Source organism: Chelonia mydas, chromosome 6, assembly GCF_015237465.2.
Source record: "Chelonia mydas isolate rCheMyd1 chromosome 6, rCheMyd1.pri.v2, whole genome shotgun sequence".
Classification (NCBI taxonomy): Eukaryota; Metazoa; Chordata; order Testudines; family Cheloniidae; genus Chelonia; species Chelonia mydas.
Window position 1 is genome coordinate 63,371,682 of NC_051246.2, and position 25,914 is coordinate 63,397,595.

Consider the following 25,914-nt stretch of genomic DNA (forward strand, 5'->3'; position numbering starts at 1 on the left):
GCAGCTTGTGTGTGGCAGTGGAATGCTGATGAGCGTGGTGCATTATGGTTAGCATTGCACGGGCAGCGGCAGCGCAGGTGTATGTAGTGGAATGCCGGTGAGTGCAATACAAACGAGTGCTGTAAGTATATTATTTGCACAGGTCAGCTAATGTACATTGATGATCTGCAAACATGTAAACAGCGGTGCTTTCTGGCTGCTCTGAGTGACGGCACAGGCACACGCATGAAATCTGTCTCTAGCTAGGCAGCGGGCAAGGCAGAATCAGGCCAGTCCGCTCACAACACCTCGCTGCAAATCTATGCCTCGGCGGTAGATTGATGCTGCTTGAGTCCGGGACTGCGGGTTGGTTGTCTCGAGCTCATTCGTCCGCGTTGTTGGCTCCGCCCCACGCTAGCTTCGCCCCCCCCCCCCGCTTTCACGCTGGCTCCCTCCTCCTCAAGGGTCCTCCCTCAGGCGAGCTCCGCCCCTCCGCCGCGCGGGCTCTGCCTCGCGCTCCTTCCCTCCCCCCCCCACCTCGCGCCCGCGCCGCTCTCGCGCTCCCTTTCCCCCTCCCCCCCCCCCCGTCAGTGCGGTGGCTGCGCTGGGAAACATGGCGTCGGAGGGGATGATTTTAACCAACCACGACCATCAAATCCGCGTCGGGGTCCTCACAGGTAACGGGCCGCGGCCGGGCACGGGGCGGGGAAGAGCCGGTAGAGGGTCGGTGCTCCCTGTTAGGCCGCCCCGCGGGGCGTCCCAACGGCTGTCGCCTCCCGTGACGGCGCCGCCGCGCGGGGCGCCATAGCCGCTCGCCAGTGTTTCTGGGCCCAGGCCTGGGTTTGGGGGCTCCGGCCAGAGGGGCGGCCCCCGCTGCCGGGGCCGTACGCGTGAGGCCGGGGGGAATGGTTTGGGCGCCGCTGCCGCATGCGGGCGGGCTGCTCCGCGCTGCACTGGGGACTGGCCCGTAAATAACCTGAGCCGTGGGGTGGGGGAGGGGAGATGGCCGGGCCCCGGGATTATTACAGGTGTAGCGGTGCCTGGGATAAGTGTCTCTTCGGCCAAGCCGAGCTCAGGGGAGGTGGACCGGCAGTTCTCACCCAGGCGGGAGGCGAGCCCCCGGGGAAATGCCTCTGAGCGTGGCACGCACGGCGCAGGAGGCACCTTTGCAGTGACTCTCTCCCTTCCCTCCTGTGTCCTTTACTTCCAGGAAGGTGGAGCGCGCCTGTGTGTGGGCATGTATGGTGCTGCTACTTATAGCGCACAGTTGATCCTTTAATAATCTCATGGTACATTACATGCTATTGCTGTAAAGAATGACTTCTAGATCCATAGTGTGTGTTGCAGCTTCGGGGTTTATTTGGCTTTTTAGGTTGTATGGCCTGATGTAGTGTGGATATTCAGGCTCCTGATTGAGAGCCACACGCCTAAAGCCCATGAGGGTATGCCTTTTTACGGAGAATAAATCTGAATTTGTGGGTGCAAAGATACTAGAGATATTTATATCATGTCCAGTTCAGATAGCTTTTAGCAGAAGTTCGAGAAGGGATAGATGTTAATGAAAAGCTGTTTTATGAACACATTGACGAGTCTATAGGTGTTCGGGATGGAAAGGGATAAATTAGCAGAAGGGGGAGCGAAGAGCTAATCAGAGAGTTATTTATTGAGCTTGGTGATGTTAAATAAGAACAACCCTGCCTCTTCTCTTTTTAAAAATGGATTGTATTTGTCTGTGTTCTTGTCGGTCCCAGATATTGGATGAGGGTGTGTTCTGCCTATGAATGTCCTACTGGAAGCTCCCTTGGGTAGGGAAGCGAGTCTGAATGTGACATGTAGAGGGAAACCCCCGAGTCTGATGGTACGCTGTTCTTTCCTCCTGGTGCTGAAATTGTCAGCCCACTGACTTTCACCAGCAGTACCCACCAATAGAATTAAAGGGTTAGAACAGGGACAGGAATTTCAAGCATTACTGCAAGATTATTGTGGCAGAATATAAACCTCTAGAAAACTCTACTGTAATAGTAATAGAAAAGTAAATCTGTAGTATTGGTTTCACAGTTTAAACAATCAGCTCGTTCATAATGACATAAGTGGTTTGACAAAGTGTGAAAGTCAAATTGCAGGAGTTTATACCTTTCTGTTTGTGCCCTAGGGTACATAAACACAATTTAATTTTATAAAACTTAAAGTACGGGGGAAGGAGTATGGCAATTATAGAATATTAATTGCATGTTTTGTACATTTTTATGTAGCTCGGATTTTTCTCCATGTTGATTGGTGATTTCTGGTAGCTTGCATATTTCTTTTAGAAACTAAAAGTCTAAAAGTTCTTGTACATTTTAAGGAAATGCAATATAAATCATAAGTGATGCAACAATTTCTTAAACAATTAGTTCAGTGGCTTGAAATAACCATATGATATCACAAAGATCTGTTCTCTGTTACATATCTGTGATTATAATTCCTGTCTGACTATTAAATTCTTGTACTTGTTACCATAAATTGTGGTTCCATTGAGAAGGGTACAGGGCCTGTCTTTAAAAAGCAAATACACCTGTTCTTGTTCCTTAAATCCATGATTTTGAATTAAAATATTCAGGGTTGCTCTAAAGTGTTCTTTCCAGTGATAAGAGATGGTTTATGTACTGAATAATTTTTAATAGCCCTTTGTAGTTTAGCCAGTGGACTTTTTACAGACTTCCAGTCAGAATTTATACAAATATATTATTTGAAAATAATATCATTGGCTGAGCTTCATTCTCTTCTCTGTGGTGTTTCTGTTTATCCGTTGAAAGCTAATATTTGCACTTTGAGGGTTTTTGTCCTCTGGATGTTTTTGTTATCTTCTCTCCAGCTGTGAATTCAGCAAATATAGTATGCGGTCTATTGAAATTTCTCATAAAAATGAACTAATAATTGTATGTTGGCTAATTTCTGAAAGAATAAGAGTAGGAAGAGAAAGATTAAACATAAGCAGTATTTTTCTGGTTTAGTCTTTCAGATTCATTCAGGAATTAGAAATCAGATAATTAACTTAGCATGGGCTTTTTAGCTTTCTAATTAAGATTATATCTATATATTTGTTTCATTATCAGTGAAGTAGTAAAAGTACATATGTGTATGTTTTATCAGTAGAGGCATAAACACTTCTATTCCTGTCACACTTTGAACTGTACATTTAGAAATGCTGTATTGCATATAGAATAAATCATTATCGCTCCTTTAAAATGGTATTCAAATAGAATTTAAATGTACTGTAAAAAGTAACTGGTTTATATTGATTTGTCAGGAAAAAAGGTTACATCTACTTCAGTGATTTTTTTATGTAGTAGTTACTAATAGATGTATTTTACATGTGTTTTGCTTATTGTAGATATTGAAGGTTGTTCAATAATAATAAATTATTAATGTCAAGTGAATATTTTCTACCTTTGTAACTTGAATCAGTTATGTTCAAATAGGCTTTTAGAATACCTTCTGAAAGTGATCGTGGTTTGTATATCTTCAGGAGTGTGTATTGCTACTTTTAACAGTTTGCTATTTAAAAATAAATGTTACTTTTCATCTCTCTATTCTTACTGCAAAAATTTATTATGATAGAAATTTAGAATGTAAAAAGATTCTGCTGTCTGTATATGTGAAAGCATATTTGACATTGACATTCAAAAATATACAGAAAATGATGTCTTGATATCTTAGTTTTATTTATTGCAATAAATGCAGCATATACCATAGTTGTCAAACTTTTTGTTGGCTAGGGGTCAATAAGAAGTGGGTGTATACAGAAGCCACTGTCTCAAAATCCAGGAAGAGTCTCTTTGAAATGTAGAAGCGTATTGTGCATTGTACAGCATTCGAAAGCTGACTTTCACATTTTCATTCACATTTACTGCTATGTCTTTATTCAAAAGGCTACAGCCTTGACCCTACTCACAGAAATATGGACAAGTCTAAACACTGTTGATAAAATACAGAACTAATAAACTAGGACAGTATTTCCTATATGGACAGAAAACCTCTTTAGCTAATGGATAGATAATTGCTTTCTAGTTTTTATATAGTGTGCATTCCAAGAGATTTCTCAGTGTTAAAAGTATGCAACCTCAGAAATATCAAATAATGTGCCATTGTTAATGCAGTGTTGAAGTTAAAGAAAGTGATCACACAGATTTAATTTCAAAATTTCAGTTTCCTACTTGATCTGTGTATTTATGGTATACATTGAACAATAAGTCTTTATATTTGCTGTGTTCTCATGGGGATAATACAGCAATTAAAAGGTCCTCATAGAATCATAGAAATATAGAACTGGAAGGACCTCGAGAGGTCATCTAGTCCAGTCCCCTGCACTCAAGCCAGGACTAAGTATTGTCTAGACCATCCCTGACAGGTGTTTGTCCAACCTGATCTTAAAAATCCCTGATGTTGGAGATTTTACAACCTCCCTAGACAATTTATTCCAGTGCTCAACCACTCTGACAGGAATTTTTTCCTAATGTCCAACCTAAACCACCATTGCTGCAATTAAAACCCATTGCTTCCTGTCCTATCCTCAGAGGTTAAGAAGAACAATTTTTCTCCATCCTCCTTGTAACAACCTTTTATGTACTTGAGAACTGTTATCATGTCCCCTCTCAGTCTTCTCTTCTCCAGACTAAACAAACCCAATTTTTTAAATCTTCTCTCATATGCCATGTTTTCTAGACCTTTAATAATTTTTGTTGCTCTTCTCTGGACTTTCTCCAATTTGTGCACATCTCTCCTGAGATGTGGCGCCCAGAACTGGACACAATACTCCAGTTGAGGTCTAATCAGTGCGGAGTAGAGCAGAAAATTACTTCTCGTGTCTTGTTTACAAGACTCCTGCTAATACATTCCAGAATGATGTTTGCTTTTTTTGTAGCAGCGTTACACTGTTGACTCATATTGAGCTTGTGATCCACTATGACCCCCAGATCCCTTTCTGCAGTACTCCTTTCTAGGCAGTCATTTCCCGTTTTGTTTTGTGCAACTGATTGTTCCTTCCTAAATGGAGTACTTTGCATTTGTCCTTATTGAAGTTCATCCTATTTACTTCAAACCATTTCTCCAGTTTGTCGAGATCATTTTGAATTTTAATCCTATCCTGCAATGCACTTGCAACCCTTCCCAGCTTGGTATTGTCCGCAAACTTTATAAGTGTACTCTCTATGCCATTATTTAAATCATTGATGAAGATATTGAACAGAACCGGACCCAGAACTGATCCCTGCTGGACCCCACTCGTTATGCCCTTCCAGTATGACTGTGAACCACTGATAATTACTCTCTGGGAACAATTTTCCAACTGGTTATGCACCCACCTTATAATAGTTCCATCTAGGTTGTATTTCACTAGTTTGTTTATGAGAAGGTCATGCGAGATTGTATCAAAAGCCTTACTAAAGTCAAGATATACCACATCTACCATTTTCCTCTCCCACCCCCCATCCACAAGGCTTGTTACCCTGTCAAAGAAAGCTATCAGGTTGGTTTGACACAATTTGTTCTTAATAAATCCATGCTGACTGTTATTTATCACCTTATTATCTTCTAGGTGTTTGCAAATTGATTTCTTAATTATTTGCTCCATTATCTTTCCGAGTGCAGAAGTTAAGCTGACTGGTCTATAATTTCCCGGGTTGTCCTTAATTCCCTTTTTATAGATGTGCACTCTGTTTTCCCTTTTTCAGTCTTCTGGAATGATTCTGACTTTGTCCAAGCAGGAGAATCCCTTTCAGGGAGAAGGGACTAGTATAGCTCTGTTGAGCATGAGCTTTGGCTTCACTAACATTCAGCGTGCCAGGTGGCTTCCCTTGGAAAAATAATATGTGGGAGAGATGCTGTGAAATTGATCAGTTTTAGTCAAAGGTTGCATTTATATATTTTTAATAGAACTACTTATCTGAAACTGTACTCCTTTTGCCACCCCACCCCCCAAAATATCAGAATAGACCAAAGTTTTCACCTTCATCTTCCTGATCTACATACCTGATATAAGTAGTAGATCGGTTACCACTGGTGCCAGAATATCATTCTGGGCATCAATCTTAGGAAAATTTTTGAATGCAAGGATCTTGATTGAAAAAGGAAAGAAAATAATACACTGTCATAAATATAAAGGAAAGGGTAAACATCTTTAAAATCCCTCCTGGCCAGAGGAAAAACCCTTTCACCTGTAAAGGGTTAAGCTAGGATAACCTCATTGGCACCTGACCAAAATGACGAATGAGGAGACAAGATACTTTCAAAGCTGGAGGGGGGAGAGACAAAGGTTCTCTCTGTCTGTGTGTTGTTTTGCCAGGAACAGAAAAGGAATGGAGTCTTAGAACTTAGTAAGTAATCTAGCTAGATATGCGTTAGATTCTGTTTTGTTTAAATGGCTGATAAAATAAGCTGTGCTGAATGGAATGTATATTCCTGTTTTTGTGTCTTTTTGTAACTTAAGGTTTTGCCTAGAGGGATTCTCTATGTTTTGAATCTGATTACCCTGTAAGGTATTTACCATCCTGATTTTACAGAGGTGATTCTTCTACTTTTTCTTCTATTAAAATTCTTCTTTTAAGGACCTGATTGCTTTTTCTTTGTTCTTAAGATCCAAGGGTTTGGGTCTGTGTTCACTTATGCAAATTGGTGAGGATTTTTATCAAGCCTTCCCCAGGAAAGGGGGTATAGGGTTTGGGAGGATTTTGCAGGGAAAGACGTTTCCAAGCGGGCTCTTTCCCTGTTATATATTTGTTAGACGCTTGGTGGTGGCAGCAATAAAGTCCAAGGGCAAAAGGTAAAATAGTTTGTACCTTGGGGAAGTTTTAACCTAAGCTGGTAAAAATAAGCTTAGGGGGTTTTCATGCAGGTCCCCACATCTGTACCCCAGAGTTCAGAGTGGGGAAGGAACCTTGACATACACACAGTGCCTAGAGAGAATGTGATCATGTCCTGAAGTCTCTAATCAGTATTAGCCCATTCTGTATTGTATTTGACGATGGTATTCATATCCTGTGCCCTAATCAAAAGTGGTACCATGGCTGGGGCTATTACTTTGAAGTAGGAATCCTTAGCCAATGAGCAGAATCCCATCTCTTCGCTTGGTGCGGGAGCCCTCAACCTTCAAGCAGGCTGCCTGAGCAAGAGTCAGCTTCACTGAAGTAAGTGCTATTTAAATCAAGCTGCATTTCAACCTCTGTGCAGCAAATGGGTAACACAGACACTGCAGTTGTCTAATATCTTTGCCAACCAGAACATCTCCAAATTTTGCAGCTGTTTCTGACATAAATTTCATGCTACTCGTTTTGGCACTAAAGATTCAGCTGCCTCTGCACCCATCTTTTTTACTATAGTGGCCAAATCCTCGTTACCACCCTGGAATACTATCCCTGGAAACCTAAAGATTGAGAAACAGTTGTTGTTCTGACTAACTCATTGAGTGTCTCCTTCTCTTAAAGACAGGTTCACCTTCATTTCAGCAGTTTATGGTGTGGTAAACTTCTTTCACATTGATTTTTCTCTTAGAAATATTTCTGGCAAAACGATCACACCTTGACTCTGGGTTCTCTCTCCAGTCTTCTCTTCAGTTTCAAGTTGCAGCCTTAGGTACTGTCAAAGGTAAAATTGGTGGCTGCTCATTATGGTCCCTCTTCTTAGCAAAAAGATGCATTTGAGCAGCCACTTATCTGAAACCTAGATTCAAATCAGTGGCTCCTCCCAGGAGCCTCAGATAAGTCTCAAGAGTGCTTGGTTCTCCCCGGAACTAATTGCCTAGATTCCCATGGATTTACGGATCTTTAAAAGAATGCTCCTTGTAACCATCTTTTCAGCTAAAAGAGTAGAGTTTAGGCCCTTCTTCATTTTTGCGGAGGGGTCTTGCTAAATTCATGGAATGTACTGCTAAGTGCAGTTGTGAAGTGAGAAAGTTAACAAAAGCCTGTAGGCCTTGCCTCCTTCACTATGCATTTTGCAAGTTAAAAACTGAACATATTCAAAGGCTTGCAAAACAAGTGCTCCCTCCTATGGAACTTGTGAAGAGTGAGGTTTTAAGTGATGCCATGGTATCTCTCAAGTAGTGAAATACTTTCATATAACTCCTCTCACTTTGCCCTTCCCATACATGGAGTCTTAGGTCTCATGATTAATCACTGAAAAGTCCAAGTAATGTAAGTGAAAAAATGTGTTAATTTTATTGTCATAATGGTTTATTATGATTGACTTAGACTAAAGTTCTCTTCTCTTAAAGGTATGTGTTTTAGGGCCTGTTCCTACTGCTATTGGGATAAAGGGAAAAACTGCCATGGACTTCATTGGTAACTCATAGGTCTTGTCAGCACCGCGCTATAGTGCGGACTGTGGGGATATTAATTGCAGAGTGCACCAAAGTGTTGTACTCTATCTGCCCTGTGTGAATGCTGCTGGCATGAATGAAAAGATACCTAATTCATGTTAACATAATCCTGTTTGAAAGGGGACTATGTTAATGTGAACTAGATACCTTCAAGTTCGTGCCAGCAACATCCACGTGGGCTAGTTGTAGTGTAATACTTCGGTGCACTCTGTAGTTCACATACTCATAATCTGCACTGTAGCATAGTGTAGACCAGGGATTGGCAACCTTTGGCACACAGCCCATCAGGGAAATCCGCTGGCAGGCCAGGACGGTTTGTTTACCTGCAGCGACTGCAGCTCCGGCCGATCGCAGCTCCCACTGGCCACGGTTCGTTGTTCCAGGCCAATGGGGACTGTGGGAAGCAGCGGCCAGCACATCCCTCGGCCCGCGCTGCTTCCCACAGCCCCCGTTGGTCTGGAACGGCGAACTGCGGCCAGTGGGAGCTGTGATCGGCTGAACCTGCGGACGCTGCAGGTAAACTGTCCCGGCTGGTCAGCCAATTTCCCTGATAGGCCACGTGCCAAAGGTTGCTGATCCCTGGTGTAGACATAGGCTTAGTCAGCAGTTACGTACTGTAAAATTTATTTTCAAAGAGCAGCAGCAAGACATTTGTAGTTGCAGTCCAGGGGTTGGAGTGACTAACTACAAACCTAATTTAGCTGCAAATGTAAGTGGCCTATATATGCCAACAAACTTCAGTGTTGCTCTCTGGTGTTCAACAAAATGTGTAAATATATTTTAGTGTGTATTTCTTATACAAATGACATTGAAGTGTTTGGCAAACGTAGTACACTACTACAGCATGCTGTATATGTATCTTAGATCGAAGAAAAATTGTATATTTCAGAAATAGGATGTGATTGTTTAGATTTTTTTTTAGAGTGTATCATGATTATGCAGAAGAGGGCAGTGGCAAGGAGGCACATGAATCCTTAACTTTGGCATTTCCTTGACTTTTAGGTACTTAACTGCGTGATCTTAATATTCTAATATTTTTTTAAATAATGGTTGTATATTTTTAGAATTTTGAAAACTATACATTACTTGGAAATAAAGGTTTTTTACAATTTTACTTGTGATTTTATTTTGACGAGACTAGAATGTGACTAAATTAAACAGATGTACAAATGTAGCTGATCACAAAAGGCAAGGGAAATAGAACCATAAGGTATCATTTCAGGGTGATGCACTTGGGGTCTGTGTTTGGTCCACTGATTAAAGATTACTGTTTCAGTATATATTATGCAATACAGACAATAGTGTGCATGTATATTAAGCAGCATCTTAAATTGCCATATTTTAAATAGTAACATTATGAAATGGGAGGGTGGAAAAACACTTGAATGACTAACTTGCTTGTACCACTAAGTAATTTGCTAGTAGCAGGGTCATGTCAAGCAAACATACTAATTTAAGTTAAAAACATTAAAAAAGTTAGCCCTAAAGTTACCATTTTGGAGATATTTTATTGAACAATAGGCAACCAGGTTATATAAGCAAGTAGAATTACAGTATTACTACTTTCTTGTCCTTACAGGGCTTCCCCATTTGTCAGCAATAGCCATAAAGTCATTCTGGTTAATTTGACTGTGCCCAGAGGTCTTATTTTTTCATGTATCACTGGGCATGATACTTTGTTGGTAGAAGAATGGAGAAGTGACCTTCACTGTCCCTCCCTGCGTTCTTCCCATATTGTGCCCATGTGGCAGCAAAGGATCACAGCTGTGTGACTGCTGTTTCCTAGATATACGGCTGCTTCTGTGGCTTAGTAGGAGCAGTGGTGTCCAACTAGAACTGGATCAGCTTAATTCTGTTACTGTTGGAGATAGGAGGAATGCTCTACTTGCAGTGCTGCACATCTTTAGGGGAGTGTATGGATGAAGAGCTGTGCATCTTTGAGGATCACATTCTATCGCCTGCTGCAGAACTGACCCAGGGAGGTCCCCAGAATGACACAGGAGCAAGTTGGGGAGTGGACGGGGGCCAGGTGGAACAGGTGGCTCCTCAGCTAGGCTGCACAGGAGTGGATTGAGGCAAGGCACAAGGACAAGTCCCACAAGGGTAAGAAGTCTCCCTGCATAGCCTCTTGAAAGGGCATCAAATCACCTGGATAAATGGCTGTAGCTGAGGCTGTGGAAAACAAGTCCCTTTCTACCTATACTACTCAATGTTCTCTTCCTCCCTTCACAGGATTTCTAGTGTGAGAACAGAGAGCCAGACCAGACCCCAAAAGCCAGGCTGTTGCTAACAGACCAAAAGGCACATATTGTCCATTCCTTTCCTCTTTCCCATCCCCCCTTCACTCTCCCCCCCCCCCCACCCCCCCGTGGGTCACCTGGTCTTCTCCGTGCTCTGGGCTACTTAGTTACCTGTAACTGGGGTGCCTCAGGACTTGTCAGGATGATTGCTTTTGCCTCCCCCGAAAGGCTACATCACTTCCTTACTTAGAGAATCAGCTAGGATGAAACAACGCAAGTCGAAGGTGTTCACACAACACAGTTAGACAGCTTCAGCTGGAGCTTAGTTTTTTCCCTGCCCAATTCATCATGGGCATGCACGATGATTCAGGGATCTTGGACATAGTATAAAGGGTGAACAAACTCTAGGGTCTCTGTATGCTACCCATTGGAGCCTTCAGAGGGACATCTCTCCCTCTCTGAATTTGACAAATCAGGAAATAAGAGCAAAAACATTTCAGGAAAGAAAAAGATTTCATCTGCATCTATATCTAATAAGAGGAGGAAATGGTGGTGTGTGTGTGTGTGTGTGTGAGTGTGTGAGAGAGAGTGAGTGAGAGAGATCCCTTCTTCTACGAAGGGTGTTCCTAAAACTAGTCTCCAGAAAAACAAGGAGCAAGAGGTGTAGACACTTCTCATTTTCCTTTCTTTCCTCCATCTCTGATTCCCTTGTTTGCAAGTCACATAAGCATAACAGTTCCAAAAGGGACAAAAAGAGTCTAAGAAACTGTTAGGGTTTTTCAAAATCTGTTTCATAGGAAGATGAGCCCCAAAATAAGTGTCTCAAGGAGGAGTATTTTGAAATTATTCTTAAGAAGCTAGTCAAGGGACTACGTATTCTGCTGGATGATTTCACCCAAAAAAGAAAACATTGGAGGAGGTGGAGAAGGTGTGTAGCAGGGCCATGGTCAAATATGTATTTCTGCTCAGGATCAAAATCAGATCCATATATCTGTCTATGTCCTCTTCTGGAGAACACGCATTTGGGAAAATTCTGCAGAAGCAAAGCATCTAGAAAATGTAGCTAAGAAACAATATAATGTACACAAATCTAAATCTGGCTGGTTACTCTCCCTAAAATGGACATCGCCTTCTCTACTCTGATTAAGATGTGGCAATGCCAGTAGAAGGTGAATTTCTCCTGTGGAACATGGCAGTCAGGAACATATCAGAGGAGAAATTTTGAGGACACCTCAGTTTTCCTACAGCTGTTACCTCCACCTCTTTTACTAGGGCCATCCTGGCTTGGATGGATTTTCTCTCTGATACCATCACTCTCAAGATTACAATATCTTTTGATCTGGGAGCCATATTGAGAGATTTACTCAGCAGTGGCCTTCATGACAGACACTCCAGTTGATTGACTGACAGATACAGTGCAGGAGCAGTGGGTGTAACTCAGCGCCATGTCACTAGCTTCGGCTTTAAGACTATAGAAAGCAGACCTTAAAGAAAAATAAATGTGAGTCAGTGGACTACACTGGAAGTTAGACTCTTTGAGTCTATAGATCAAGCAGCAACTGAGTCCTCTGGTAAAGCAGAAAAAGAGTTTGTTAGCCACAAAAACCTCCAGAAGGGAATCCATATTATTCTGCAAAAAGAAAAGGAGTACTTGTGGCACCTTAGAGACTAACCAATTTATTTGAGCATAAGCTTTCGTGAGCTACAGCTCACTTCATCGGATGCATACTGTAGATCCTGGAACTCCTTTTGCTGCTATTCAGCAAAACAGTACAGGAAGGATAACCAACCAGCAAAAGGTAGTTAGAACAAGCCAAGAGGCTTTGAGAGGTCAGTGAGACTCCACAGAGGAAACTTTGCCTCCTCCAAGCAAGCATACTTACAAGGCAACCCCCTATAGTGTGAGTCCTTGGAAAGAGAGCAAGCTGCAGGACTTCTAGAAGGTTGGGTATGCCCATGTTTGACAGATGGGTCTTATTTGTAGTTATTCTGGGTTTCACCTTAGAATTAAATGCAGTTCTGAAATTTGAGATTTTTTTTTTTTATATCTTCAGCATTGTCCAATCCATTGGAACCCCAGAGTATGAAGATGGCTATAGATCACCTACTTCTGCTTGGAGCAAGAAGCTCAGGGACTCCATGCTTTTCCTAGTACCCTAGTATTCTGGGGAAGGCAGGACAGTTCTCAACCTGAAATTCTCAAAAACTTTTCCATGGAAGCCAAAGATCAGGAAGAGGACTTAAAGTCCACCTTAACAGTGACTGATGAAAAGGACTTCCTGTCATTGATAGACTTGAAGAGATGCCTACCTGTGTGTTCCTATTCAATCTTTCTAGAGGAGGTATCTCCAGTTTGCACATGACTATCGTTACCTCTACGTGGCTTTACCCTGAACTGCTGATCATTGTTTTGCCATTCCTTAGACAGCAAGGGGTTCATGTATGCCTATTTTAGATCTGATCATCAGTAAGGCAAGAGCAAAGTACTACATCTCAAAAGGAAAAATCCAGCACACCAATACAAGATGGGGAATAACTGGCTAGGCAGCAGTACTGCAGAAAAGGCTCTGAGTGTTATAGTGGATCACAAATTGAATGAGTCAACAGTGTGGAGCTGTTACAAAAATGTAAAAGTGATTCTGGGATGTATTAATAGGAGTATCATCTAAGACATAGGAGTTAATTGTTTTTGGGCACACACTTTAAGAAAGAGGTGAGCAAATTGGGAAGAGTGCAAAAGAGAGCAACAAAAATAAGAAGTTTAGAAAATGCGATCTACAAGGAAAGAATTGACATGTTCAGTCTAGAGATGAGAGGGCAAAGGGAGGACATAAGTCTTCAAATATGTAAAAGGTCATTATAACGATGATGGTAATCAGTTGTTTTTCATTCCCAGCGAGGGTAGGACAAGAAATAATTGGCTTAGTTTGCAGCAAGGGAGATTTAGATTAACTATTCAGAAAAACTTTCTACATATAAGGGTAGTTAAGCACTGAAACAGGTTATCTAGGGAGGTTGTGGTCACTCTGTCATTGGAGGTTTTAAAGAATGGATTAGACCAGGGTTTCTCAAACTTCATTGCACCGCGACCACCTTCTGACAACAAAAATTAGTACACAACCCCAGGATGGGGGACCAAAGCCTAAGTATGTCTGATTCCCACTACCCCGGATTGGGGAGCTGAAGCCTGAGCCCCACTGCTCTGGGTGGTGTAGTGGTCAAAGCCGAAGCCCAAGGGCTTCAGCCCCAGCCAGTGGACCTGTAACCTGAGCCCCACCACCCAAGGCTGAATCCCTCAGGCTTTGGCTTTGGCCCCGGGCGGTGGGGCTTGGGCTTCAGCCCCGAGCCCCAGCACGTCAAAGCCAGCCCAGGCAATCTCATTAAAATGGGGTTGCAACCCACAGTTTAAGAACCGCTGGATTAGACAAATATCTGTCAGGAATGGTTTAGATTAGGGCTATCAAGCAATAAAAAAAATTATTCGCGATTAATCATGCTATTAAAAAATCATTTGTGATTAATTGTGCTGTTAAACAACAATAGAATACCATTTATTTTAAATATTTTTGGATGTTTGCTACATTTTCAAATACATTAATTTCAATTAAAACACAGAATACAGAGTGTACAGTGCTCACTTTATATTTATTTTTTATTACAAATATTTGCATTGTAAAAAACCAGTGTTTCAATTCACCTCATACAAGTACTGTAGTGCAATCTCTTTATCATGACAGTTGACTTACAAATGTAGAATTACGTAAAAAAAAACTGCATTCAAAAATAAAATAATGTAAAACTTTAGAGCCTACAAGTCCACTCAGTCCTACTTCTTGGTCAGCTAATCACTCAGACAAACAAGGTTGGTTACGATTTACAGGAGATAATGCTGCCTGCTTCTTGTTTACAGTGTCACCTGAAAGTGAGAACAGGTGTTCACATGGCACTGTTGTAGCTGGCGTTGCAAGATATTTACATGCCAGATGCGCTAAAGATTCATATGTCCCTTCATGCTTCAACCACCATTCATGCTGATGATGGGTTCTACTTGATAACGATCCAAACCAGTGCGGACTGACGCATGTTCATTTTCATCATCTGAGTCAGATGACACCTGCAGAAGGTTGATTTTCTTTTTTGGTGGTTTGGGTTCTGTAGTTTCTGCATCAGAGTGTTGCTCTTTTAAGACTTCTGAAAGCATGCCCCACACCTTGTCCCTCTCAGATTTCGGATTCTTAAACCTTGGGTCTAGTGCTGTAGCTATTTTTAGAAATCTCACATTGTTATCTTTTTTGCGTTTTTGTCAAATCTGCAGTGAAAGTGTTCTTAAAACGAACATGTGCTGGGTCATCATCAGAGACTACTATAACATGAAATATATGCAGAATGCGGGTAAAACAGAGCAGGAGACATACAATTCTCTCCCCAAGGAGTACAGTCACAAATTTAATTGACACATTTTTTTAACAAGCATCGTCAGCATGGAAGCATGTCCTTTGGAATGGTGGCTGAAGCATGAAGGGGCATATGAATGTTTAGCATATCTGGCACACAAATACCTTGTAATGCTGGCTACAAAAGTGCCATGCGAACACCTGTTCTCACTTTCAGGTGACACTGTAAATAAGAAGCAGTCAACAGAATCTTCCGTCAATGTAAACAAACTTGTTTGTCTTAACAGTTGGCAGAATAAGAAGTAGGACTGAGTGGACTTGCAGGCTATAAAGTTTTGCACGGTTTTGTTTTTGGGTGCAGTTACGTAACCAAAAAAAAATCTGCATTTGTAAGTTGCACTTTCATGATAAAGAGATTGCACTTCAGTAACTGTATGAGGTGAATTGAAAATACTATTTTTTTATCATTTTTACAGTGCATATATTTGTAATAAAAATAATAAAGTGAGCACTGTGTACTTTATATTCTGTGTTGTAATTGAAATCAATATTGAAAATATAGAAAAACATCCAAAATATTTAATACATTTCAATTGGTATTCTATAATTGTAAGTGTGATTAATCACGATTAAATTTTTTTGAGTTAATCGCATGAGTTAACTGCAGTTAATTGACAGCTCTAGTCTAGATATATTTAATCTTGGCTCAACATCCAGAGATGGACTAGATGGTCCCTTCCAGACCTACACTTCTATGATTCTATGAATCATCCAGCTAGGAAGGTGAAGCATGTGACTAAGTGACCAGTGTGCCCCTTGTGGCACAGTATTGCATAGCAGGCTTTTCTCCTTTAGCACCACCTGCTGACAGCCTCTCCTGGTGGGCCAGGTCACATGTAGTCCTGGACCTTCTGAGGTAAATCAATATTCCAACAAGTAACAGTCCATCTCTCTCACATTGGGCCTTCTGTCCAACTTTGGACTCAGTCTTTATGCCTTGCCAGAGGGGTTCCACTCCACTTTTTTCAATGAGCCAGTAGGGGAACCCAGACCCTCCCTCTCCACTGGATTCTGGTCCAAGGACCCTTTATTAAGCAGTCAAGGCCCCTTGAAACAGACCCCTTGCCAGTTCCCTGGATCACATCCTACCTTGCCCTGTCTTGGGCCTTTTTGTCATAGCAGGTTCACAGTATATTGACTTTTCCCTTTCTAAACTTCTTCCACGGGCTTGCTGCAGAGCTTTCTAGCGCTTTCTGCCATCCAGCTAGTTCTGCTACTGGAGAGTTTTTTCTACTCTCCTAGCAGGGCAGTCCCTAACTTCGTTGGAGTCTTCCTATTCCCTGCAGGCCCCTCCACCAGCATAGAGATTCTGGAGCCTACTTGTTTCCTGTTGCTTTCCTTCACAACTATCTTGGGCTCCCTGTTGCAGAGAGACCTTACTTCTGCCAGCAGTCCAGCTCAGCTTCCAGACTCCAGAAGGGCATCTTTCACTGAGAAAGAGCCAGAAATCTGCTCTCCCTCCTGAGCAGCCCCCAACTGAGCCCAGTTCAGTCTTTTTAACTCCTCCTTCCAGGCTTGACACCTACTGCAGGTGTAGCAGGGCAAGCCCCCAGGCTCTCACTAACCCCTTCTGCGCCAGTGTGGAGTTAGTACTCTCCATCATAGAATGGTTTTAGAGCTTGGGGCTTTATCAATAGAACTGTAGTACTGTACCTTTCATAAAATAAAGTTTGTGCTGAGAATTAATGTGGCCTTCATACGTAAAGTAAGTTCAGTCAGGTCACAGGAAAATATCTTTCCATCTTTCTGCTCTCCTTTGAAACATTCCTTGGGAAACTATGGTACCCCTTGAACATCAGGAGAATGTTAAAGACCTTTATTGCATGCACTAAGCCCTTCAGAAAGTTTTTGGTCCTGATCATTCTGTACCACCCATCAAGGAGTTAAGGGGCAAAAAGCTTTTAAGGCTTTCATTTTTAAAGGTATAAAATGGTGTATTGCTGAGATGTATAAGACTAGAAGCCTGCCTTTCCCCCCTCAAAAGCATCCTGTGCTGAAAGATATGTAAGTTGGCTGCCTGGTTGTCCATCCACATACATTAATTGGTATAGGTTAGATGTTTTAGCCTCAGCTGAGATTACATTTGAAGGTTTCTGCATACTTTTGTCACTTGTTAGCCAGGTAAATAAAGCTAAGTTTATATATATTTATTTTATGCACTTTTGGTTCCCTCCCCAGCTATACACTTTTATTGCAAATGCCATTCTAAGGGATCTGTAGAATTTCTTGTACAGAATAGGATAATGTGTCTTAACCTATCTGAAAACTTCCTTTCTTCTCGTGGGATGGATCTGCGAACTGTCCCCATATGATGCAAGTTTGCAGTTTAGAGGGATGGGTTTTGCCTTTGTTGATATTTTTTTCTTCTTCCTCTTAAGTGCAATTTCTTTCTATACTCTGCTGATGCTTGAAGCAGATTTAAAATTACAGTACATTTTTTCTGTGATTGTTTTTGCTGTGTTAATTACCTGTTAATGGAGTTTTAGGAGAATTGAACTCTATGTAGCAGCTTTGGAAGAATCTCAAACTGGCGGGGTACCCCAGGATGTGGCCATTTTCAGCCTGCTGTGATTGAGAAGTTAGGGCTCTGCTTTCAGTGAATTGCAAGAAGGGGAAACCCGCTGTAAAGTTTCTACAGACTTTACTGCTAGAAGAAAATAAATTTTCTGGGTAATTCAAGATACATTTTCCAGTTATCAAGAGTATGTTTTCTGATTCACATGCATAATAGCTAGGTCAGCATATAGTCCATTCCAGATGTTTGTGCCCAACATAGAGCTGAGCATCCAGGATCTTATTTAGGTTTAAGCAGCTGGAAAAGCTGCATGATACGGTTATAGAAATATTTAAATTTATGCTAAAAACTGAGATAAAAATACTTGGTCTAGCTACGTAAACTGTCTTGGAATGGGGAGAAGTGAGTACTGGATCTAGCATTTGTGGAGAAGCAGGAATGGGTTTTGTAGATTTGTATACCACAATTCAGTGTTTGTCAATTTAAATAGAATAAGCATAAAAAGACGTAGATTAAGACAATCTCTCTCACTTTAGCTAAATTGAAGCATGATAAAGAACAGATATGCAGTACTAATTGCTTATAGTGGGGACATCTGCTCTAGCCCAGTGATTTGCTTGATTATTGTTTCTGTTTTTAGAATTTTAGAAACCTTCAGTGTTCAGGTGCCACTCTGGGAACTAAATAGGTTTGCTTCAGGGTATATTGTCAGAGTTGCTCAAAATGGCAACTGCTTCTGCCTTAAGAAAGGTTTATGGTACAAACCAAAATGCACATTTGTTGGGGATGGGAAATTTGGCCTAGGAACTTATAGTTTGAACATCAAGGTCAGGAAATCTGTTTCACCACATTTGGGATTGTGTGTCTCTGAAAATGTGGCTAATAGAGGTAGTGGGATGGACTGAAGATGATGTCAGGAAACTTATGCTATCACAAAAACTGGTTCTGTTGTGATTTTTCTTTCTTTTTTTTTTTTTTTAAGGGATACTGGGGAAGAAGTGCTCTTTCCTCTTCTGTTACTTACCACTACCAGCTCTGGTCTCCCTTGTTTTCACTCTTTCTACAGACCATATGCCAGTCACGCTCTCTGTGGCCTTGTTTACACTGGGAATTGTTAATTGTGTTGAAACACGATTTTTATCAATCAAATTAGCTAGCATGATGTTGACTATGAGTTTTTGGTCTGCATAGAAGAGAATGAGTAACCTCTTGGAAACTAGGCCGGCATACAGTTGTCTTCTAGTAAATGCTAGCTGACATGCTATATTGAACTTGATTTGTCCTTGTATGCACTGACCAGAAAGTCATAGTTAGCATCATGTTAGCAAATTGTTTGGACTTTTTTTTCCAATTTTTAATTTTGCAACATCCTTTTCTCACTGTTGATACTGAGCAGTGTCCTGATCTCTCTCTGGATACGCTCTAGGGTTATCCCTTTGAGATCGATGTGGATGGCACACCCAGCCGCAGGCTTCCCCGAATCAGGTAAATTGAACACTGGTATGCCTGAGGTGACCTGGAAAAAAAGGTAGGGGTAAGGATCAGTGGCAGCTTGGTTACACTGGCACAGTTATAGGGTCCTGTCTTCCAAGCAAAATGTTAGATGCATTTACCAGAAGACAGCTGTGTGCCATCATAGGCTGCAGACAAATGTGGTACACAGTTAGCTTCAATGGTTTCTAATTATGTATTAACCATCTTTGTGTGTGGTCACAAACAGTGTATGGAGGTAACCTAGTCATGACCTGGTTTAAAATGAATGTTAAAAGGTGTAGTGAAAGTGGAATCTTCGTTATGAAGGCCCAGCATGTAGCAAAAGTTAGGAGAAAATGCAGTTCGGAATATTTGGAATTTTGATGCACGTAATAGTCACAGAATAAAGCAATAATGCAAATGAAAAATAGGAAATGTAAAAGATTAGTGTGATTGCACAGGGACTTTGTAAGGTAAATAAAAGGGAATCATAGAAAATGAAATGGAGAAATTACAGGAGTCTGGGCTTATAGTAATGCTATGTAGGTAGAAAGATGTAGCATAAAGTACAGTTTTAACAAAGGATATAAAAGGACACAAGTTATAAAAATGAAGCAAGAGGATGATACTAGAAAGTACAGATTTGCTGAAAATGAAAAGGAGGTTCGTGTGCTTAGTGTTTACACAGCCTTCACTAGAAAGTCTAGTAGTAGGATAGTTAATGTGATGCACTAAGTAACCGAAAGGACAAAATGAGGAAGGAGCAGGTTAAAGAAAAGTTGAAGTAAACTGAATGTAGTAAAAGCAACTGGTCTTAGTCAACTCTCCTTAGTATTTAAGGTGAGCTTTTCATCTTCCAAATGCTTTATGAACACTGAACCTGACAACTTTCTGCGGTAAATATTTTGCAGATGGTGAAATTAAGGGTATGTCTACTCTTCGAACTTGGAGTGTGGATCTCAGGTCCAGGAGACAGACTGGTGCTAAATGTTACTGGTGCTAAAAATAGACGGTAGCCATGGTAACATGAACAATGGAAGGGGCTAGCCACCCTGAGTACACCGCTTGTGTCTCAGATGGGCTGAGCCATGTTCTACTTTTAGCTCACTAGCTCTGTGAAAGCTAGTGCGAGTGTATCTTCTGAAGCTGAGAATCACCCTCTCAGCTTGAAATGTAGACATACCCTAAGGTGTGCAAAAACTGTCAGCTGCTTTAAGGAAAAGTAGCAGTGCCTGAATTCCAGTTTTGCTCAGTCCATTGACCATGTTGCCTGATCAGAACCATTAACTGTTTGTTTTTTATAACTGTTGGAGGACAAGTGAAATTCCAGAATATTTGTCAAGAATACACATCACATATCGTAATTAGGGAGTCCTTTTTTTTAATTCTCTACCCAAGGGCCAATATTTTTTTTTTTTTAATCTTCAGTGTGTGGTAAAATGCTGGAACAAACTGACTAACTTTTTCAGTAACTGTAAGCACCTAGAAGAAAATAAGGTACTAAATAATAGGCAACATGGATTTATCAAAAACGTAGAATGTCAAACTGACATTTTTGAGTTCTTCATGCCAAACTTAATTTTTTTCTTTGGTTGGGATAACAAGTTTGGTTGATAAAGGAAATGCAGTAGTCTCGGTATATCTTGACTTTAGTAAGATCACTGATAAGGTTCTGCACAACCCTTTCATAGGGGAAACAGGTAATGGGGATTAGCTAAAACTTCATACAGTTGGCCTCAAAAGTCTGACACAAAGTGATTAATAAAGATTTTATGTTGAGTCGAGTCCTGTAGGGTCTATTCTGGATCCAACGTTACTTAAAGATTATTGATGAGTTTCACTATTAGCGAATGACTTACAGGAGGAAGTAGGGGAGATTATGTGAAATTGCAAATGAAATTTTAATATAATATAAACCTGAGAGAAGTCACATTCTTAAAAGATTTTATTTAAAATTCAAGTCAGCATTGATGAACTGAGAATACCGGGATGAAACCAAAATAATTTACTAAAACTTCAATGAGTAAATAATTCTTTTATAGAAGGAATAATCAAAAGTACAAATACAGACTTAGAGGAATAGTGGCTAGCTTCTGTATACCTCTAACTGATCTGTGTGTACTGGTGGTCTAAAAATTAAACTTTTTGAGAGCCAAGCATGTGTTGGAAGGAGAGGTGAATTCATAGAGGATTTCTTGAAAAGTGGTCTGTAGAATATTAAAATAGAAGCAACACTGGGTTAGGTAAGAATGTTTGTTACAAGTACAAAAATGGACTTTGGGATAGACAAGTTGAGTGAATCAGTAATGCAACACTATCTCAAATAGTCAAATGCTATATTGAGTTGTTTTAACAGAAGAACTAGTCGATCTTGCTGCAGATTAATTAGACCTCATTTGGAGTACTATGTTGAATTCTGCATATCAGATTTTAAAAAAGAAGCATTGGGATCAAGCATGTGTGGCTATTGTTTTTAACTCCCCCAAATCTACATCAACAGATTTTGTGGCTGGAGTCCCACTAAGTGGAGCTTCTAACAATCTCTAGCTTAAGGGAGTAAAATAGCTACTTATTTTGTTCCTTTGGATCACATTGTTTGAGTGACTAAGATTCTTTTCTCCACACTTGAGAACCCTTACCTCCAGGGGAAAAAAACCTGGAAAATACTCACAGGTTTACAAAGTGAATCATAAAATGTGTACTGTATACTTTGCTTTGTAAGTATATTTATTCCCGAAACGTAAAAAGGCAGAGATATTGTCAAAAATGAAAAGCTTGCAATTCTTAAGTAAATCACAAATCTATAATTGAATGCATCAGTCTACTAATAAGTTAGATCTACCACTCTTATCTATCTATAGCTACCGATATACTTTTGCCAACCTATTTTTTTTTCAGTGTCTTGCTTGTTGATCAAACAAATATAAGTGCAGTTAAAAACAAATAATTAACAGATGTTGAATTGGCAGGAAGAGAGTTATGGACATCATAAAAACTGGCAAAATTCTGAATTAAATTATTTTCTCTTCCATGCATTTTACTTCCACAATTTTACACAGTGAACTGAGAGAAAAATGCCTTCACAATTGTAAATTTGGGGATAGAAATCTGGTTCTCCCATTCTAAATAGTAGAAAAGAATAAACAAAATTTTGGGATTACCTTCCATTTGCCACACTTGAGTCTTTCTTGTTCCAGGCTCAATTTAACATCTTTGCATTCAGGCTCTCCCATGTTGGTTAAATATTGGAAAGGTTCCATACCTTCTCAATTTCTTTTCATTGTGCAATTCCAGTTCTTTTTTAATTAGATCAAGCCAGATGTCCATTGAAACTATGACATGAGTGTCATGAGCCTGTAGTCTTCATTTGCTTTTCTAACTTTTTTGTGCCTTGTTGTGTGAAATGCATGTTGTGTTTTGATCGAAGAGTTGTTGTGCTCAGTGAAAATTACAACAATACTGGATGCAAACAGGTATGACATTTTTCTTTCAGAGTTCCTACTGGATCTCATTGGGAAACTAGGGCATCAATCCTTTTTTCAGTCAACTAACTTTGAGGCTGATAGTGGTTATGGAACTTGTAAACTTCCATGGTTATTATTGCATCCTTCTAAACTTTTTAGGTAAGTTAAAGGATAACCTAATAAGAACTGGTGGTTGAAAAATTGAAATATTTTCTGTGAAAACTTTCATAAAAAGTTTTGAATTTTTTTCAATCAGCCATAAGCCTAATGGTTCTTCTAGTTGTTTTAACCTTTCAAATGTGCCATCTTCATTAAAATATTTCAGAGTGCAAACGGTACAGAATACTTGAGATAGAGTGAGTTCAAAATTGTGTGCAAGAGGTTATTTGGAGTTATTTTGGCTAGACGAGCTGTGTGATGAGGATTTTACATAGCTCTGCATCTATTGTCTTTTTGTTTTCCACTGTATCGAATTCAAGCTATTTGTCCCTGTCTTTAAGGCATGTCAGGACACCCCTGTGAGGAAGGAGAGTCATTGCTTACAGATGGGGAACTGAAAAACAGAGATGTCATACAGGAAGTATGTGGTGCAGCTGGGAACAGCTGTCTGATCTTTGGAGTGCTAATTGAGTGCCTTAAGAGAGACCACGTTCTTCCTTTCATTGTTAGAAAACCCATTCTAGTGGCTATGAGTGGGGAGAGGTCAAGTAGGATTGTGGGACAGCAAAGAAAATGTGCAAAATGTATGTAGTGGACCAGAGAAAATATGATGGGAGATGGAGGATATAGTGGGGGTCACTAAGAAGCAAACTTAAAGTGAGGATTTTTATTTTTTTGGCTATAAATTCAAGTAACAGCAAGAAACACATGTACAGGTCTTGCCCCCGCCCCAACTCAGAAAACAAAACATTTTGAACCCTATCTGTGTTTGGGAGTACATAGATACGGAATATTTATAACCTAAAACTTGATTTGGCTGTTCAGATGCTTTCATGGTGTCTTCTTTCAATACTAATTCCCCTTAGTAAATGTTCAATTCGAATGAAACAATATTAATAATCGTTGGGAGACTGGCTTCTGCTAGCCATTAATAAAAGCAATCAATCATTTAAAATTTCAAAACAATTTTTTTTGAGTTGCTAATGTGTCAGAAAATTTCTCAAAGTTCTCTGAAACAAGTGGTGTGTAGGCAACTCAGTCTGCTGTCTCACTTATTTTCAGTAACATTACTTTGTGAATGTTAGACTGCTTGGCAAAGCAGGACCAGACTGTAGCCAGGGATTTTACTGTAATGCTAATTGATAACTCTCTAGGAATATCAAAACCTACAATAAGCAGTTTGATCATGATTTAAACTATAGAACTGTAAGTCATGCTGCCAATTATAAATTAAATTTAAAAATGGCATGTAGTGATATAGATTTTATGCTATGAAATGGAAAAAAAATTGGTGTATTCTCTGGATATATGCTAACCATTTGTACAGATTCATGATGGAGATAGTCTCCTCTTTTTGTAACATATACTGTATATCAATGCCAGCCTGCTTTACTTTACCAGAATAGTAGGTAGTGTCAGAAAATAGAACATTTTACCTTTCTTCCATAGTGTAAGCATGAATGGGTTCAAATTTATCTATTTGCCACTATGCCTGTTAATTTAGCTCAAATTTCAGAAACAAGATTTTCACGAAAAAGATTTAACGAGTTTGAGGAATACTAATATCCAATATTGTCTGGCAATATTATAACCTTGTTTCGGTGTGAGTTTATGGAGCATTAGTTTACTAACTTTAATCGCTACTAATTTCTTGTAAAATTTATAAAATGAGTTACTAAATTTCTAGAAAGAAAATGAGTACTTGTGGCACCTTAGAGACTAACAAAATTTAATTTTCTCCATACGGCTAAATTCAGTGCCTTGCATAATGACAGGTTTCAGAGTAGCAGCCGTGTTACTCTGTATTCGCAAAAAGAAAAGAGTAACACGGCTGCTAGTCTGAAACCTGTCATTATGCAAGGCACTGAATTTAGCCGTATAGAGAAAATTAAATTTTGTTAGTCTCTAAGGTGCCACAAGTACTCCTTTTCTTTTTGCGAATATAGACTAACACGGCTGCTACTCTGAAACCTAAATTTCTAGAGTATTTTAAATACTCTGAACACACACCAAAATAACTCTCAAAGGAGAAAAGGTTACATTTTGACTGACTGTATTATATAAATGTTGTTCCTGAGATTTTCTATTACTGTTTTTTAGAAGGCACTAATTTTATAATAGCAAAAGAACTTGCTGTAAGGAATGTTCTTTGGTGGCCATTACATCTGTGCCTCAGTTTTCCCTAGTGAACTTTCAGTATGCACGGTGAGGCTGATGTATATTGAACAATACCTCTTCAGAAGTCTGGTTTATTTAACCCAAAGGTTAAATCCAATGAAATTAATAGGCAGCAGGTTTAAAACAAACAAAAACAAGTACTTATTCACACAACGCAGTCAACCCGGAAATGTTGTGAAGGCCAAAACTATAACAGGGTTCAATAAAGAAGTAGAGAAGTTCATGGAGGATAGGAGTATCAGTGGGTATTAGCCAAATGGTCAGAGATGCAACCTCATGCTCTAGGTGTCTCTAGGCTCTGATTGCCAGAAGCTGGGAGTGGGTGACAGGGGATGGATCACTTGATTTGTTGCCTGTTCTGTTTATTCCTTCTGAAGTACCTGGCATTGGCCACTGTTAGAAGACAGGGTACTAGGCTAGATGAACCATTGGTCTGGCCCAGTATGGCCATTCTAATGTTCTGATGTGGAATATCATACAGTAGGCCTCCACTTCACCGTCTCTATCTGGAGTGGGAGAGGGCTGAGTTAACCGTAGTTCATCAACTCCACTTATGCCTAGCAAGGCTCTCTTGACCCAGAACCCTCTTCTGGAGCCAGGGTCTCTTGTCATCAGGTGAGGAAGGGTCTCTCCTCCTGTGTCAAGATGCTCACAACAGTCAAACCACAACAGCCCTTCCTTGGAACAGCATATAATTTCTCTGATCTGGGGCTTCTACTGCTACCAGGTGAAGTCCTTCCATGGGGGCCTAGGTTCCACTGAGACTTGGCAGTCTTTTCTCTTCCCTTTCAGTGCCCCTCCCACCTAGGAGCATTTTCCTTGGTTTCCTGGAGGTCCTGGTGATGTCAAGGAACTATGACGTGATCGGAATAACAGAGACTTGGTGGGATAACTCACATGACTGGAGTACTGTCATGGATGGTTATAAACTGTTCAGGAAGGACAGGCAGGGCAGAAAAGGTGGGGGAGTAGCACGGTATGTAAGGGAGCAGTATGACTGCTCAGAGCTCCAGTACGAAACTGTAGAAAAACCTGAGTGTCTCTGGATTAAGTTTAGAAGTGTGTGCAACAAGAGTGATGTAGTGGTGGGAGTCTGCTA

At 40.4% G+C, this 25,914-nt stretch overlaps 1 protein-coding gene across 26 annotated transcripts in view; it reads left to right on the top strand.

Moving 5' to 3' along the window:
- Positions 1-379: 379 nt before the first annotated feature.
- GPHN (gephyrin) overlaps positions 380-25,914 on the top strand; it is a 603,244-nt gene continuing 577,709 nt past the window's right edge. For 14 of the 26 annotated variants that reach the window (XM_043549863.1, XM_043549866.1, XM_043549870.1 and 11 more), the window contains exon 1: positions 493-656. In XM_043549863.1, coding sequence (XP_043405798.1) covers positions 593-656 — 64 coding nt within the window. In that variant the 5' untranslated portion in view covers positions 493-592. Of the gene's footprint in view, positions 657-18,967; positions 19,027-22,570; positions 22,638-25,914 lie in introns of those variants that run through there. The other 12 variants (XM_037900255.2, XM_043549878.1, XM_037900257.2 and 9 more) reach the window with 10 other exon arrangements.